The 17,090-nt window shown below is 31.0% G+C and overlaps 1 protein-coding gene across 1 annotated transcript in view; it reads left to right on the forward strand.

Annotated features, from left to right (window-relative positions):
- The window catches only part of LOC134690155 (death-associated protein kinase 1-like), a 78,528-nt gene that overhangs the window by 30,283 nt on the left and 31,155 nt on the right, over nucleotides 1–17,090 (forward strand). The window contains exons 8-16 of the mRNA XM_063550132.1: nucleotides 395–418; nucleotides 1,545–1,625; nucleotides 8,770–8,868; nucleotides 9,206–9,304; nucleotides 9,645–9,743; nucleotides 10,081–10,179; nucleotides 10,516–10,614; nucleotides 10,947–11,048; nucleotides 11,890–11,997. Coding sequence (XP_063406202.1) covers nucleotides 401–418; nucleotides 1,545–1,625; nucleotides 8,770–8,868; nucleotides 9,206–9,304; nucleotides 9,645–9,743; nucleotides 10,081–10,179; nucleotides 10,516–10,614; nucleotides 10,947–11,048; nucleotides 11,890–11,997 — 804 coding nt within the window. The 5' untranslated portion in view covers nucleotides 395–400. The remainder of the gene's footprint in view (nucleotides 1–394; nucleotides 419–1,544; nucleotides 1,626–8,769; nucleotides 8,869–9,205; nucleotides 9,305–9,644; nucleotides 9,744–10,080; nucleotides 10,180–10,515; nucleotides 10,615–10,946; nucleotides 11,049–11,889; nucleotides 11,998–17,090) is intronic.

Consider the following 17,090-nt stretch of genomic DNA (forward strand, 5'->3'; position numbering starts at 1 on the left):
GAGCCTGTTATTCAGTGGTTGTTTATTGTTTTTGTATTATCATATATGTATTTTTTGTACATAAATTTTGCAGTTAGTTTTCTCGTTTGAATTGTTTACATTTGTTATTTCAGGGCTTTTTATAGCTAACTATGTTTTTTTGAATTTTTAAACATAGCATTGGTTAAGTTCCATTGACATTTATCCTCCAGAGTTATGTCCCTTTAATATTAAAGTAGAGGATAACAATGCAGTCATTGGTTGACGACATGATTTGATTTTGTATATATCTGAAAAGATTAGGTCAGTATTTACATGTTCAAAAACAGTATTTGTTTTTCAGTTGCATGTAACAGTAACAATAATTACTCTAGATCTGACAAAAGTTTATAAATATGTTTTTTTTCTATTTTAGGAAATAATGGAAGATTGGAATGATGTAAGATTTTTTTCTTCTTTAAAGTCAAAACAGTCTAGTGCTTTTTGTTTATCGGATAGAAAATATAAGCATGTGATAATTTGTAGGAATATCAACAAGTACTCGAATACTCCATACTTCAAAATGATACTCGATTAATCAGTTTCCTGGACCAGCACTTTTGGCTTATATAAAAAAGAAGATGTGGTATGATTACTAATGAGACAACTCTTCACAAGAGACCAAATGACACAGAAATTAACATATAAAGGTCATCGTACCGCCTTCAAAAAGCCCATACCACATAGTCAGCTATAAAGGCCCAGAAATAACAATAGTAAAACAATTCAAATGAGAAAAAAAGCGGCTTAATTTATGCACAAAAAATGAACGAAACACAAATATGTAACACATCAATAAACGACAACCACTGAATTACAGATTCCTGACTTGGGACAGGCACATACATACAGAATGTGGACGGCTCAAACATAAATATGTTTTGTACCTTTCCGCAGCATAGGTTAAATCAGAGCAAATAGTTTGGTTTGTATGGCTGTTAATTACAAAGTTGTAAAATAGAATTTCCCATAAAACTTTTTGAATACAAACAAAAATGTTGCACTCTTCGATATCCCTCAGTGAATAATTGAAATGTCAGTGACCAGTCTTTTGTTTACATTGACAGTACATGTATAACATCTATAAGTTTCAGCAGTTTGGTGTTATTTCAAAACTTTCCTCTTCTTCAAATTGTCAATTGAAGGTTATTAACTATGAGGTCATGTACATAACATCGTTACAGTTAATAGAAAAAACAACAAAAGTGAAGCAAGATGTCTTTTTAATGTTGACAGACTATAAAAAGGTGTGAGGTCGAAATATAGAGCTTGAGCATTATCTTTAAAATTATTTATGTAAATTCAGTTTGTTTTCTTTTAAATTATAAATGTTTGATTGGTCTGCATGAAAAAGTGACATTCAAAAAATGGTCTCCAGTTGAGCCGTGGGATAGAGTAAAATGTCTCACTTGTATTAACCAATAAAAATCTGTAATTTTAAAATGTTAATTATTGTCTGTGAAAAATAATTTAGTTACTAGACTCTTTACATTCTGTTAAATGTAAAATCTATTTTTTACTTACAGAAACTTATAAAAGCTGCTACAGATGGAAGAAAAGAGGACTTGAAGCTTTGCCTAGCGAATGGAGCAAACATTGAATTTAAAGTAGGTAAACTTGTAACATAGAATATCAGTTAGTTACACTTATAACATTGAATATTAATTAGGTAAACTTGTAACATTGAATATCAAATAGTTGAACTTGTAACATTGAATATCAAGTAGGTGAACTTGTAACATTGAATATCAAGTTGGAAAACTTTTCACATTGAATATCAAATGGCAAACTTGTAACATTGAATATCAAATAGGTAAACTTGTAACATTGACTATAAAACAGGTAAACTTGTAACATTGAATATCAAATAGGTAAACTTGTAACATTGAATATCAAGTTGTAAAACTTGTAACATTTACTATCAAATAGGTAAACTTGTAACATTGGATATCAAATAGGTAAACTTGTAACATTAAATATCAAATAGGTAAACTTGTATCATTGAATATCAAGTAGTAAAACTTGTAACATTGACGATCAAATAGGTAAACTTGTAACTTTGAATATCAAATAGGTAAACTTGTAACATTGAATATCAAAAAGGTAAACTTGTAACATTGAATATCAAATATCAAATAGGTAAACTTGAAACATTGAATATCAAATAGGTAAACTTGTAACATTTGATATCAAGTTGGTAAACTTGTAACATTGAATATCAAATTGGTAAACTTGTAACATTGAATATCAAAAAGGTAAACTTGTAGCATTGAATATCAAATAGGTAAACTTGTAATATTTAATATCAAATAGGTAAACTTGTAACATTTAATATCATTTAGGTAAACATGTAACATTGAATATCAAATAGGTAAACTTGTAACATTTAATATCAAATAGGTAAACTTGTAACATTGAATATAAAGTTGGTGAATATCAAGTAGGTAAACATGAGACACACATGCAGGATACTTAAAAAAGCTAGGCTTTGTGTACGAGTTTTCTAAGTGGTTCAACTATAGTGTGTGATAACATTTTGTGAGGGAATTCGATGTTTGCTATACCACTGTTCATTTCAACGCACTTTATGACGATACCACTTTATCAATATGAATGAAATATTTTGCAGTGTTTTAAGAAATAATTTTACTTTAAAATCACGTACCATTTGTGAACTATCAAATATTTTATAAGGACGAATTCTCTGTATAAAGTCAATTATTGTGTAAACTTTTGAAGCTCAAACTTTTTATAGCTTTAAATACGCCAATGAAAGGTCCGAAAACGATACCAATACAGAATGATATATTTTTGAAATTGTAGCAAAACTTTTGGTCGACAAATTTTAATTCGTTATTGCATAAATATCAACTTGAAATATCTGTCATTTTCTCCCTACCCAGTTTACCCCTATTACTTATGCAATTTGATTACCTTCAAACTGTTTATGCTTTTCGTACAAGTATTTTGATTAAATCAGACCGTGCGTGAATGTGTACAGTAAATTGAATGACCTGCATACTGGACACTGGACTAGTCCATATTATGTTTTATCAATAAAACTTAAGGTATGAAAGGTAACAATTGCCACTTTTTTATATTTTCACATAATTTTCCGAATTCACATTATATAAAATGTTTTTGAAAGCCTAATGCAAAGAAAAAGGGACAGTTTACTGTTTTTACGTTCTATTCCATTAAAATACCATTTTTTCGAAGATAGGTGCAGAAAAACATTTTACGCATGGCTACGCCAGGTAAAATTGTTGTTTATCCTAACAAAAATATACAATTTTCAGTTTCATTCGAATATTATAATAATAATAAATCCCAAAGTTATGTAGTCGTTAGATAAAGTCCTTATATGTACGATCTGCCTATTTTTGGACATCAAAAGAAAATACGATCGTTTTAAGGTAAATTTTGTCTACCTCACACAATCTTGCTAGGCCCTATAGTGAACCACTTTCCTGCCAACACTCAGACAAATCATGACACAAACCTGATGTTTAACACAAAACATGACACAATAAAGATTTTTGATACAAAAAATTAGCTCCATAAGCATAATGAGGACAACACTGATGATCAACACAAAACAAAAACATGAGTCTCATCATGATTCAACACTAATGTTCAACACAGAACATAAGACACATCATTACACAACACTAATGTTCAACACAGAACATAAGACACATCATGACACAACACTGATGTTCAACACAGAACATGAGACACATCATAACAAAACACTGATGTTCAACACAAAACATGAGTCACATCATGATTCAACACTAATGTTCAACACAGAACATAAGACACATCATGACACAACACTAATGTTCAACACAGAACATAAGACACATCATGACACAACACTGATGTTCAACACAGAACATGAAACACATCATAACAAAACACTGATGTTCAACACAAAACATGAGTCACATCATGATTCAACACTAATGTTCAACACAGAACATACGACACATCATTACACAACACTAATGTTCAACACAGAACATTAGACACATCATGACACAACACTGATGTTCAACACAGAACATGAGACACATCATAACAAAACACTGATGTTCAACACAAAACATGAGTCACATCATGGCACAACACTGATGTTCAACACAGAACATGAGACACATCATAACAAAACACTGATGATCAACACAAAACATGAGTCACATCATGATTCAACACTAAAGTTCAACACAGAACATAAGACACATCATTACACAACACTAATGTTCAACACAGAACATAAGACACATCATGACACAACACTGATGTTCAACACAGAACATGAGACACATCATAACAAAACACTGATGATCAACACAAAACATGAGTCACATCATGATTCAACACTAATGTTCAACACAGAACATAAGACACATCATTACACAACACTAATGTTCAACACAGAACATAAGACACATCATTACACAACACTGATGTTCAACACAGAACATAAGACACATCACTGATGTTCTTCATAATACATCATGACACATCATTGGTGTTCAATATAGAACATGATACATCATGACACAACACTGATATTTGATACAAAAAATTAGCGCCATAATGACCACACTGATGATAATCATAGACCATGAAACACATGACACAACACTGGTGTTTACACCGAAGATGAGAAACATGATGACATAAAAATTGATATTCAACACAGACCATGAGCTACATCATGACACAACATATGAGACACATCATGACACACCATGGGTGTTCATCGCAGACCATGAGACAGATGACTCAACACTGATGATCAACACAACACATGAACAACATCAAGACACAACACTGATGTTCAACAACAAACATGAGACACATAACACAACATTAATGTCCGATACAAAAAATGAGACACATCATGACAGAACACTGGTGTTCAACTCAGAACATGACACACATCATTAATGTTGAACACAAAACTACTCAGAACATGAGACACATCATGACAACACTGATGTTCACCAATGAACAATAGCAATATCATGACACAACAATGAAACATACCTGTAATCAGAGTACAGCACTAAATGCGAAACCTACCTTTTTTTAAAGCACAACACTGAATGTGAAACATCTTTAAATCTAAGCTAAACATGGAATGTGAAACTTACCTGTAATCGAAGCACAACACTAACTGAAAAACCTACTTGCAACCAAAGCACAACATTGAATGTGAAACATACATGTCCGTGATTCAAACTTAAAAGTGAATTTGAAACCTACCTGTAACAAAAATACAATACTAAGTGTAAAATCCATTTGAAACCAAAGTACAACATTAAAAGTGACATTTATTTATAATCAAACAACTATAACAACACATAACACATGGTCTGGACCTGAAAACTCAGAGTAAATAGACAAACAAATATAACAAAACACAACACATGGCCCTGACCTGACTACTCAGAGTAAAAAGACAAACAAATATAACAACAACACAACACATGGTCTGGACCTGACTTGACTACTCAGAGTAAATAGACAAACAAATATAACAACACACAACGCATGGTCTGGACCTGACTACTTAGAGTAAATAGACAAACAAATATAACAACACACAACACATGGTCTGGACCTGACTTGACTACTCAGAGTAAATAGACAAACAAATATAACAACACACAACGCATGGTCTGGACCTGACTACTTAAAGTAAATAGACAAACAAATATAACAACACACAACACATGGCCCGGACCTGACTAGTTAGAGTAAATAGACAAACAAATATAACAACACACAACGCATGGTCTGGACCTGACTACTTAAAGTAAATAGACAAACAAATATAACAACACACAACACATGGCCCGAACCTGACTAGTTAGAGTAAATAGACAAACAAATATAACAACACACAACGCATGGTCTGGACCTGACTACTTAAAGTAAATAGACAAACAAATATAACAACACACAACACATGGTCTGGACCTGACTACTCACAGTAAATAGACAAACAAATATAACAACACACAACACATGGTCTGGACCTGACTACTCAGAGTAAATAGACAAACAAATATAACAACACACAACACATGGTCTGGACCTGACTACTCACAGTAAATAGACAAACAAATATAACAACACACAACACATGGCCCGGACCTGACTAGTTAGAGTAAATAGACAAACAAATATAACAACACATTACATGATCTGGACTTGACCACTCAAGAGTAAATAGACAAACAAATATAACAACACTCAACACATGGTCTGGACCTGACTTGACTACTCATAGTAAATAGACAAAAAAATATAACAACACACATTACATGGTCTGGACCTGACTACTCAGATTAAATAGACAAACAAATATAACAACAACACATGATCTGGACTTGACTACTTAGAGTAATAGACAAACAAATATAACAACACACAACACATGGCCCGGACCTGATTACTCATAGTAAATAGACAAACAAATATAACAACACACAACACATGGCCCGGACCTAACTAGTTAGAGTAAATAGACAAACAAATATAACAACACACAACACATGGCCCGGACCTGACTACTCATAGTAAATAGACAAACAAATATAACAACAATACATAATCTGGACATGACTACTTAGAGTAAATAGACAAACAAATATAACAACACACAACAAATGGCCCGGACCTGACTACTTAGAGTAAATAGACAAACAAATATAACAACACACAAAACATGGCCTGGACCTGACTACTCATAGTAAATAGACAAACAAATATAACAACAACACATGGTCTGGACATTACTACTTAGAGTAAATAGACAAACAAATATAACAACACATTACATGATCTGGACTTGACCACTCAGAGTAAATAGACAAACAAATATAACAACACACAACACATGGTCTGGACCTGACTTGACTACTCATAGTAAATAAACAAAAAAATATAACAACACACATTACATGGTCTGGACCTGACTACTCAGATTAAATAGACAAACAAATATAACAACAACAACACATGATCTGGACTTGACTACTTAGAGAAAATAGACAAACAAATATAACAACACACAACACCTGGCCCGGACCTGACTACTCATAGTAAATAGACAAACAAATATAACAACACACAACACATGGCCCGGACCTGACTAGTTAGAGTAAATAGACAAACAAATATAACAACACACAACACATGGCCCGGACCTGACTAGTTAGAGTAAATAGACAAACAAATATAACAACACACAACACATGGCCCAGACCTGACTACTCATAGTAAATAGACAAACAAATATAACAACAATACATAATCTGGACCTGACTAGTTAGAGTAAATAGACAAACAAATATAACAACACAGAACAAATGGCCCGGACCTGATTACTTAGAGTAAATAGACAAACAAATATAACAACACACAACACATGGTTTGGACCTGACTACCCAGAGTAAATAGACAAACAAATATAACAACACACAACACATGGCTCGGACCTGACTACTCAGAGTAAATTACAAACAAATATAACAACACACAACACATGGTCTGGACCTGACTACTCAGAGTAAATAGACAAACAAATATAACAACACAAAACACATGGTCTGGACCTGACTACTCAGAGTAAATAGACAAACAAATATAACAACAACACATGGTCTGTACCTGACTACTTAAAGTAAATAGACAAACAAATATAACAACACAAAACACATGGTCTAGACCTGACTACTCAGTGTAAATAGACAAACAAATACAACAACTTTCAACACATGATCTGCACCTGACCTGACTACTCAGAGTAAATAACAAACAAATATAACAACACACAACACATGGTCTGGACCTGACCTGACTACTCAGAGTAAATACACAAACAAATATAACAACATACAACACATGGTCTGGACCTGACTTCTCAGAGTAAATAGACAAACAAATATAACAACATACAACACATGGTCTGGACCTGACCTGACTTCTCAGAGTAAATAGACAAACAAATATAACAACAACACAACACATGGCCTGGACCTGACTACTCAGAGTAGATACACAAACAAATATAACAACACACAACACATGGACTTGACCTGACCTGACTACTCAGAGTAAATAGACAAACAAATATAACAACTAACAACACATGGTCTGGACTTGACTACTCAGAGTAAATAGACAAACACAGATTAAATTAATGATTATACTGAATCTGCACTAAATCCTGTTGTTAATCAGACATGTTTAATGGACAACAAATACTTGTATGAATAATAATAATAATAATATTAATAATCTTTATTTAAAGAGGGTCTCGTTTTCTTTATGTTGTACTAAATCAGGAAATAAATCTTTTTTCATGCTTTTTTGAATGATTTATTTTATTAAAATTAATGATTAAATGGAATCTACACTAAATCCTTTTAACACACAAAATCATGTTGTTAATTAGACAGGTTTAATGGACAACAAATATTTGTCAGAATCATATAAATCGGGGTCTCATTTTACTCATAGTATTGTTCTGAATCAGAAAATATAACTTTTTTCATTTTTCTAAAAAAAAAAGAAGATTTTATTAGAATTAATGATCATACTATATCTACACTAAATCCTGTTGTTAATCAGACAGTTTTAATTAATGTGACTGGTCATTTCTGTTTATATTTATTACACAACATTGTCCAGTTTATCAGACAAGTTTTGATGTCAGTTGTATTATTCCAGGTTGATGGATGGACAGCATTAATGTGGGCTGCCAGGTGGGGACATGTGGAAGTGTGTCAACTTCTCCTGGAGAACAGATGTAAAACAGATATCACAAATGTATGTTATCTACTAAATCTGATCACATTACTTTTAATCAACACAAAATCATGTTGTTAATTAGACAGGTTTAATAGACAACTGATGTTTGTAAAACTTGTATAAAGTGGGGTCTCATTTTACTCCTAGTATTGTTCTGAATCAGAAAATATAACTTTTTTTCATTTTTCTTTAAAAAAAATATTTTCTTAAAATTTATGACTAAACTGAATCTACACTAAATCCTGTTGTTAATCAGACAGTTTTAATTAATGTGACTGTTTATTTTTGTTTATATTTATTACACAACATTGTCCAGTTTATCAGACAAGTTTTGATGTCAGTTGTATTATTCCAGGAGGATGGATGGACAGCATTAATGTGGGCTGCCAGGGAAGGACATGTGGAAGTGTGTCGACTTCTCCTGGAGAACAAATGTAACAAAGATATCACAAATGTATGTTATCTACTAAATCTGATCACATTACTTTTAATCAACACAAAACCATGTTGTTAATAAGACAGGTTTAATGGACAACTAATATTATGTGTTAGAATCATATAAAGTGGGGTCTCATTTTACTCATAGTATTATTCTGAATAAGAAAATACAACTTTTTTTCATTTTTCTTTAAAAAAAATATTTTCTTAAAATTTATGATTATACTGAATCTACACAAAATCCTGTTGTTAATCAGACAGTTTTAATTAATGTGACTGGTCATTTCTGTTTATATTTATTACACAACATCGTCCAGTTTATCAGACAAGTTTTGATGTCAGTTGTATTATTCCAGGTTGATGGATGGACAGCATTAATGTTTGCTGCCAGGTGGGGACATGTGGAAGTGTGTCAACTTTTCCTGGAGAACAGATGTAAAACAGATATCACAAATGTATGTTATCTACTAAATCTGATCACATTACTTTTAATCAACACAAAATCATGTTGTTAATTAGACAGGTTTAATAGACAACTAATGTTTGTAAAACTTATATAAAGTGGGGTCTCATTTTACTCATAGTATGGTTCTAAATCAGAAAATATAACTTTTTTTCATTTTTCTTTAAAAAAAATATTTTCTTAAAATTTATGACTAAACTGAATCTACACTAAATCCTGTTGTTAATCAGACAGTTTTAATTAATGTGACTGTTTATTTTTGTTTATATTTATTACACAACATTGTCCAGTTTATCAGACAAGTTTTGATGTCAGTTGTATTATTCCAGGAGGATGGACGGACAGCATTAATGTGGGCTGCCAGGGAAGGACATGTGGAAGTGTGTCGACTTCTCCTGGAGAACAGATGTAACAAAGATATTACAGATGTATGTTATCTACTAAATCTGATCACATTACTTTTAATCAACACAAAATCGTGTTGTTAATTAGACAGGTTTAACTGACAACTAATGTTTGTAATAATTATATAAAGTGGGGTCTCATTTTACTCATAGTATTGTTCTGAATCAGAAAATACAGCTTTTTTTCATTTTTCTTAAAAAAATTATTTTATTAGAATTAATGATTCAACTGAATCTACACTAAATCCTGTTGTTAATCAGACAGTTTAAATTAATGTGACAGTTTATTTCTGTTTATATTTATTACACAACATTGTCCAGTTTATCAGACAAGTTTTGATGTCAGTTGTATTATTCCAGGAGGATGGACGGACAGCATTAATGTGGGCTGCCATTGCAGGACATGTGGAAGTATGTCAACTTCTCCTGGAGAACAGATGTAACAAAGATATCACAGATGTATGTTATCTACTAAATCTGATCACATTACTTTTAATGAACAAAATCATGTTGTTAATTATACAGGTTTAATGGACAACAAATATGTGTAAGAATCATATAAAGTGGGGTCTCATTTTACTCATAGTATTGTTCTGAATCAGAAAATATAACTTTTTTCATATTTCTTTGATTTTTTTTTTTTTTAAATTTATGATTATACTGAATCTACACTAAATCCTGTTGTTAATCAGACAGTTTTAATTAATGTGACTATTTATTTTTGTTTATATTTATTCCACAACATTGTCCAGTTTATCAGACAAGTTTTGATGTCAGTTGTATTATTCCAGGGTAGTGGATGGACAGCATTAATGTTTGCTGCCTGGGGAGGACATGTGGAAGTGTGTCGACTTCTCCTGGAGAACAGATGTAACAAAGATATCACATCAAATGTATGTTACCTACTAAATCTGATCACATTACTTTTAATCCACACAAAATCATGTTGTTAATTAGACAGGTTTAATGAACAAATATTGTTAGTAATAATTATATAAAGTGGGGTTCCATTTTACTCAAAGTATCGTTCTGAATCAGAAAATACAACTTTTTTTCATTTTTCTTTAATAAAAATATTTTCTTAAAATTTATGATTCTACTACTGGATCTACACTAAATCCTGTTGTTAATTAGACAGTTTTAATGTATGTTATCTACTAAATCTGATCACATTACTGTTAACCAACATAAAGTTGTTAATAAGACAGGTTTAATGGACAACTATTGTTTGTAATAATTACATAAAGTGGGGTCTTATTTTTCTTGTCTCCTCGTACTTAATCAGGAAATGTAACTATTTTTCATATTTCTTTGAAAAAGTTTTTTTTTTTAAATTGATCATTATTCTGAACCATGTTAATCAGACAGATTTTATTATTATATCAACAAATACTCGCTAGAATTATATAAAGTGAGATCTCATTTATCTCTGTGCATTACACTGAATCAATTGATATAAATATTTTATACATTTCTTGAAAAAAAATTGTTTTTGTTAACATGACATTTCTGATGGAAGTTCTGACGTCCCACAAAAGAAATCGAGTGTGACTGGTCATTTTATTCAGTTTTTACCACTGATTCATGTGAGATACATTTTGTTTTTATTTATTACACAACATTATCCAGTTTATTAGACAAGTTTTATGTCAGTTGTAGGATATTTTGTATATTATTGATATTGATAACAAAGTATTGTCCATAATATTTACATGTTATTTGGTTATATTATAGATAGATGGAAGAACAGCTTTACATCTGGCTGCTGAGTATGGACATCTACAGGTCACAAGATGTCTTGTAGAAGAAGGAGGTATCAGTCCCTTTGTTAAAACACACAAGGTAATATTATATAGTATATGCCCAATATTCAACTATTAAATAATGCATCACTAAAATGATGTTTAAGATATTTTTGGTCAAATGGATTTTTTTTCTCAAGGTTATAGTTACACATATGTCATATGATCCTTTAAATTGAACTAAAATTATGAAAGTGTTTACAGACTTGCATGGCTTAGTTTTTACTATAAAACATATGAACATATATGATCATATACAAGAACTCCATTTTTTTTCTTCAAAATCTTCAAAAAATAAAATGATTTTGAAAAGGCCACATGCACATTTTAGGTGATTAGTTATAGTCTAGTCACTTTACCTATTTTTATAAACTGAAAGTCTAACCGATAATTTAAGAGAAAATGAATTCGTTGTGCCTAAATATAGATAAAGTAATGTCAAATTTTATTGATTGTGGGTATAATTGGTATTTTTAAGTGTATCTGTTAACTTCTGTCATATTTGCAAAGTGACAAAAGGGAAGTAATTCAATTGTTTAAAGTCAATAGCCAATATATAAGGGAGATAACAATGATACAACTTACTATCTATAGTCTATTTTCTTTATTAAAACAACTGTTCTTCTAATGCATCCTCATCTGAAAGTGAAAAGATACATTTTACAGAGGTATTATTAGATGTTGTATACATAATTCTAATGTTGATGCAATATTAAAAAAAAATACACCTACAACAAGATCACATTGTGTTTTCATAACAACACATCCACTATAGTTTAGGAAACTTGTGTTTTGCATCAACCTAAATAAAACAATACTGATCAGTACTACTAATAAATTCACATAAATTTCTAGTGCAATCAAATTTTAAAAAATCAGGTGTATGAAAAAATTTACAGCTAATTTCCTAATGTTTGACGTAGAGAAAATTTTTGAAAGGCTTGCTTTCTCTGTTTGTTTAAATTTTAATTCAAGATTTGTAAGTAGCATTTACATCTTCAAACAATATATATAGGCATATTTTAACTTGTATATATATTATATTTAAATTTGATTGGACATTATCCCTATTACAATAGTACAATAAACAAACAAAGCAAGCAAAGCAAGCAAGACAACCAAAGTCTTGCTTTACATGCATTAGGAAATTAGCTGTAATCATAAAACAAATTAGTTTGAAAACATGCTTGTGACACAACTTGTGCTATGAAAACTCACATATCCAAACCAGTATCACCATGATCAGACTTTATTTTAGTAAAATTAGTGCTTCATACCTGTCAACCTGTGACAATGAAAATGCAGGTCATGACCTGCATTGAAGAATCAAATCTCAGGTCATAAGGCGTACAAACTTTTTCGAGCTGAATTTCAGTATTTATGGTACATTTTCTTATAATGTATATCAAAGATACCAAAACATCAATGCATGTTCACTTGGTTAAGTCATTTTAAATCCTATTGATTATTATTTCATTGCACTTTGAAAGATTTTTATCTATTTTTCAAATGTAATTTTATAATATTTGAGACTACTAGCTATGTGGCCTTTAAACATACCAGCACTCAATAGACAAGGAAATTAGACTATGATAAAATATAGTAATACAGTTAAAGAAAGTATAAATGTAAAAAATAATTTTCAACTTTTTTTTTTAAATTGTATAAAAGTATAAAAATAATCAAAAGTTATTTTTCAATATGTATTTGAATTTTATATTTTTATGATTTAATCTTTTTCACCCATAAAACGTAAATATAAGGAATAATTTTGAATGGTGACAAATAAGGGGAAGTAACTCTAGAAATATGTTTGTAAACAAATAGTGCAATTTATTTACGACCTAAAGCTAAGGTAATTGGTCTTAATTAACAGTGTGTTTGACACCAAAGCTGTCAAGTGAAGCCAAGCACTTAATGAGTCACTTAATTTGACAGTTTACATAGCTAGATGAACTTCCTGTTCATGGAAGAATTACGAATTTGCTGGTATTTCAAAGTTACTTATGAAATCAATCTCAAGGCTAAGAAATACAGGTGAAATCAGGTCATTTTCGAAATTCCCGGGTTATTTCAATGACCCGACGGGTGTTCCGGGTGATTCCTCAGAATTGTGAAAATCTCGGGTCACACCCGCAAAATACAGGTCAGTTGACAGGTATGGTGCTTGGATAGAACACATGTACCAATTTTCTTACCTTATTTTCTGTTATTGATACATAGATGGCACTTTCGACATACTAATTCCAAGACTCATTTTGATTTCATACTTAAATTTATTGTTCAAAATTAGTATACAATTTAAGCAAAATGTTTGGCCAATCAACTAGTAAAATTTAATATTTTAATTATGCACAATGCTTAGTGACTCATCACTGTCAGTATCATCAGGAGGATAGTATGGTCCCAGCGCTGTGGGTTAATCAAACTAACTGAATGTGAAGAAGAATCAGATTCCATTATGTCAACAATTTGAACATGACCGGTGTCTATCAAATTCTGTCGGATATCTTCGTCATCAATATATATTCAATATCTACACTTGAGGACTGATTCAAAGAATCAGTTTCTGAATCAGATCTTAAAAAGTATGACTCATATGTATTTGATTCTAGTTCCTGATATTGCCCTTCGTCTGTATGTTTAACTGTATCTGCATTAGAACTTACAAAAGAATCCATAGAAACAAATATATCTGGAGAATAGATAGTCTCCATTTACACATTAATTTATACTTCCATGGACAAACATTACAAATTTCACACAAACACCCTGGAGACAGATTACTGACTGATTCATCGATTTCAGAATCAGTTTCTATTCCAAAATATTCATTATATGCACAGCGATATAAAAGTACTGCACTACCATTATGTAGTGAAATATATCATTCTTCAGGAACAGGAGTCTGAAAGTAAGGGTATGCCCAAAATGCACATCTAGCCATTTTTAAAATTTAAAAATGTTTACATCTTGTATGCATTTTTATTTTTAGTTGGCTGCTGCATATTACTGGGAGGGAATAAGTATTATATTGTTTCTTTTTTTTTTTTTAAATGTGAAGATGATTTGAAATGTTAGCATATGCACAAGGGAAGTAATCCTTATAGTATTAAAAAATTATCTCCCCTATTAATGTTTTGTATTACAAGTATATTAAATCAAATCAAATCAAAGTGTTATTCATTGTCGATACATAGTAAACAAAGTAACACAAGGTCTAGTGAGCTTTTAAAATCAATTATCCCACTGTTTATTATTCTTTTATGCTTTATATACTTAAAGATTTTGTTGTCACAAAAAACAACATTGTCATTTGTCATCAATACTTTTAACTCATACAGTCAAGACTGCATGAATAGATAGTGAAGAATTTCTATTTAAATATAAATATGAGTATTTCAGTGTTGAAGATTCTTCCATACTTCATAATTATTAATTGTTATTTGAATAAAAGGAGATGTGGTCTGTTACCAATAAGACAACAAATCAATGACATACTCAGAGATAACAAAAAGACAAAATACATTCATCATTAACTCAAAAGTTAAAATATCTTATGAAGAGATTGGTTCCTTCTTTAAATTTTTTAAAGCTGCATTTATTTTACAACAAAGTTATCTCTTAATCTAAAATATCTAAACATTAGCTTACCAAGTTCCTTTTATCTTCAGTTATATCAAAGTCCAACTTCAAAGTTCAAATATTGATAATGAAAAATAAGCTCCTGAAAGTATACGAAATTTGTCTCACTTTTATACATAGATATAAGAAAATTCAATTTATAGCACTAGTTGAACCCTCAGGTTGCATAACACTTGCAGAGCCTGATTAATGATCCACACGAATATCAGTGTTAAGATCGTTCACCATGCTTACATGTTACAAAGCCAACTAGCATAACGCAGAGGGTGAATAAGGATCAAGAGGTGCATACACTATAAAGTGTGTGTTGTATAACAGCGAGAGAGAATAGAACATGCATATAAACTGAATTCATTTTTTTCTTGTGATATGCAATGGAAGTGTTATAGGTATTAGAGAAGGAACATTAAAATTCAAAGGATGATATGAAAAAAATATAACCATGATAACAGACCATCACTGACATTTGACTTTATTGATATTCAAATGAAAAATACTTACTATGTTGCAAATCATAAATAAGAAGAAATCAACGTTGCGATGTTTTAACTCAGTAACTGAAAAAGAGATATACGTCAGTTTAATGTATTTTATTGATATAAGAGGGTGGTAATGAGTTAATTGTTTAGCAGCGCTGTCGTCCCTTTCATTTCCAGTGTTCTCTATTGTAGTTATGAGTAAGTTTTTGTTCGTGCAATGTTGTTGGGTTTTTCATTTCATTTTGTTTGTGTGTTTTATTTCCAGTTTTTGGAAAATGACGCTTCAGCGTCTTGTTCCAATACTGCTGACCTGAACTTCCATTACATTTCTCTGCCTTCCGCGCTTGGTTTCGTATATTTTCTTCCCCATTACATTTCTCCGCCTACCGCGCTTGGTTTCGTACTTACTATTTTACATACAAACTGGAATCTGCTTGTATTATCATGTGTAGTAATCACCCGGGAACCAGTTTACATACCTCCGGTCCTTCTTATTACCAAAAAGATCGAAGTGTAGTTAAAATACTCATAAATCTATTTTTATAACTTTATTGATTATGTGAAGTAAAACTAAAAAATTGTTAAAACATTAAAGATATATAACTAATCGGGGATTAAAGGATAGCTAAAACACCTCTTAATATTAAAAAATATATATATTTCTGTGAAGGATCGCTTGTGCCATGTTGAATATTTACTCAAAATGAATAAATGAATGGTTATTTTAACAAATAGATTTCATAATAATTCATATTTGGTATGTACTCTTTTATTCCTACCAATCTCTTAATTTCTACTTCGTTACAAAACGTCATTTAGCAGCACCACTTGTCAATTTTTCCTTGGTATTGTGCAGCACACAACCAAATCACACTTCCAGTATACATAAGTTATCTTTTCTTTTCCCGCAATCGTCAAGTAGATTTTATAAGTAGGTATATAGATTATAATATCATAAATGGAAGAAAAACCTCCGGAATGGAAATAAATCAGCAAAAGTTAGAGTATA

The sequence above is a fragment of the Mytilus trossulus genome, chromosome 11 (genome assembly GCF_036588685.1).
Source record: "Mytilus trossulus isolate FHL-02 chromosome 11, PNRI_Mtr1.1.1.hap1, whole genome shotgun sequence".
Lineage (NCBI taxonomy): Eukaryota > Metazoa > Mollusca > Bivalvia > Mytilida > Mytilidae > Mytilus > Mytilus trossulus.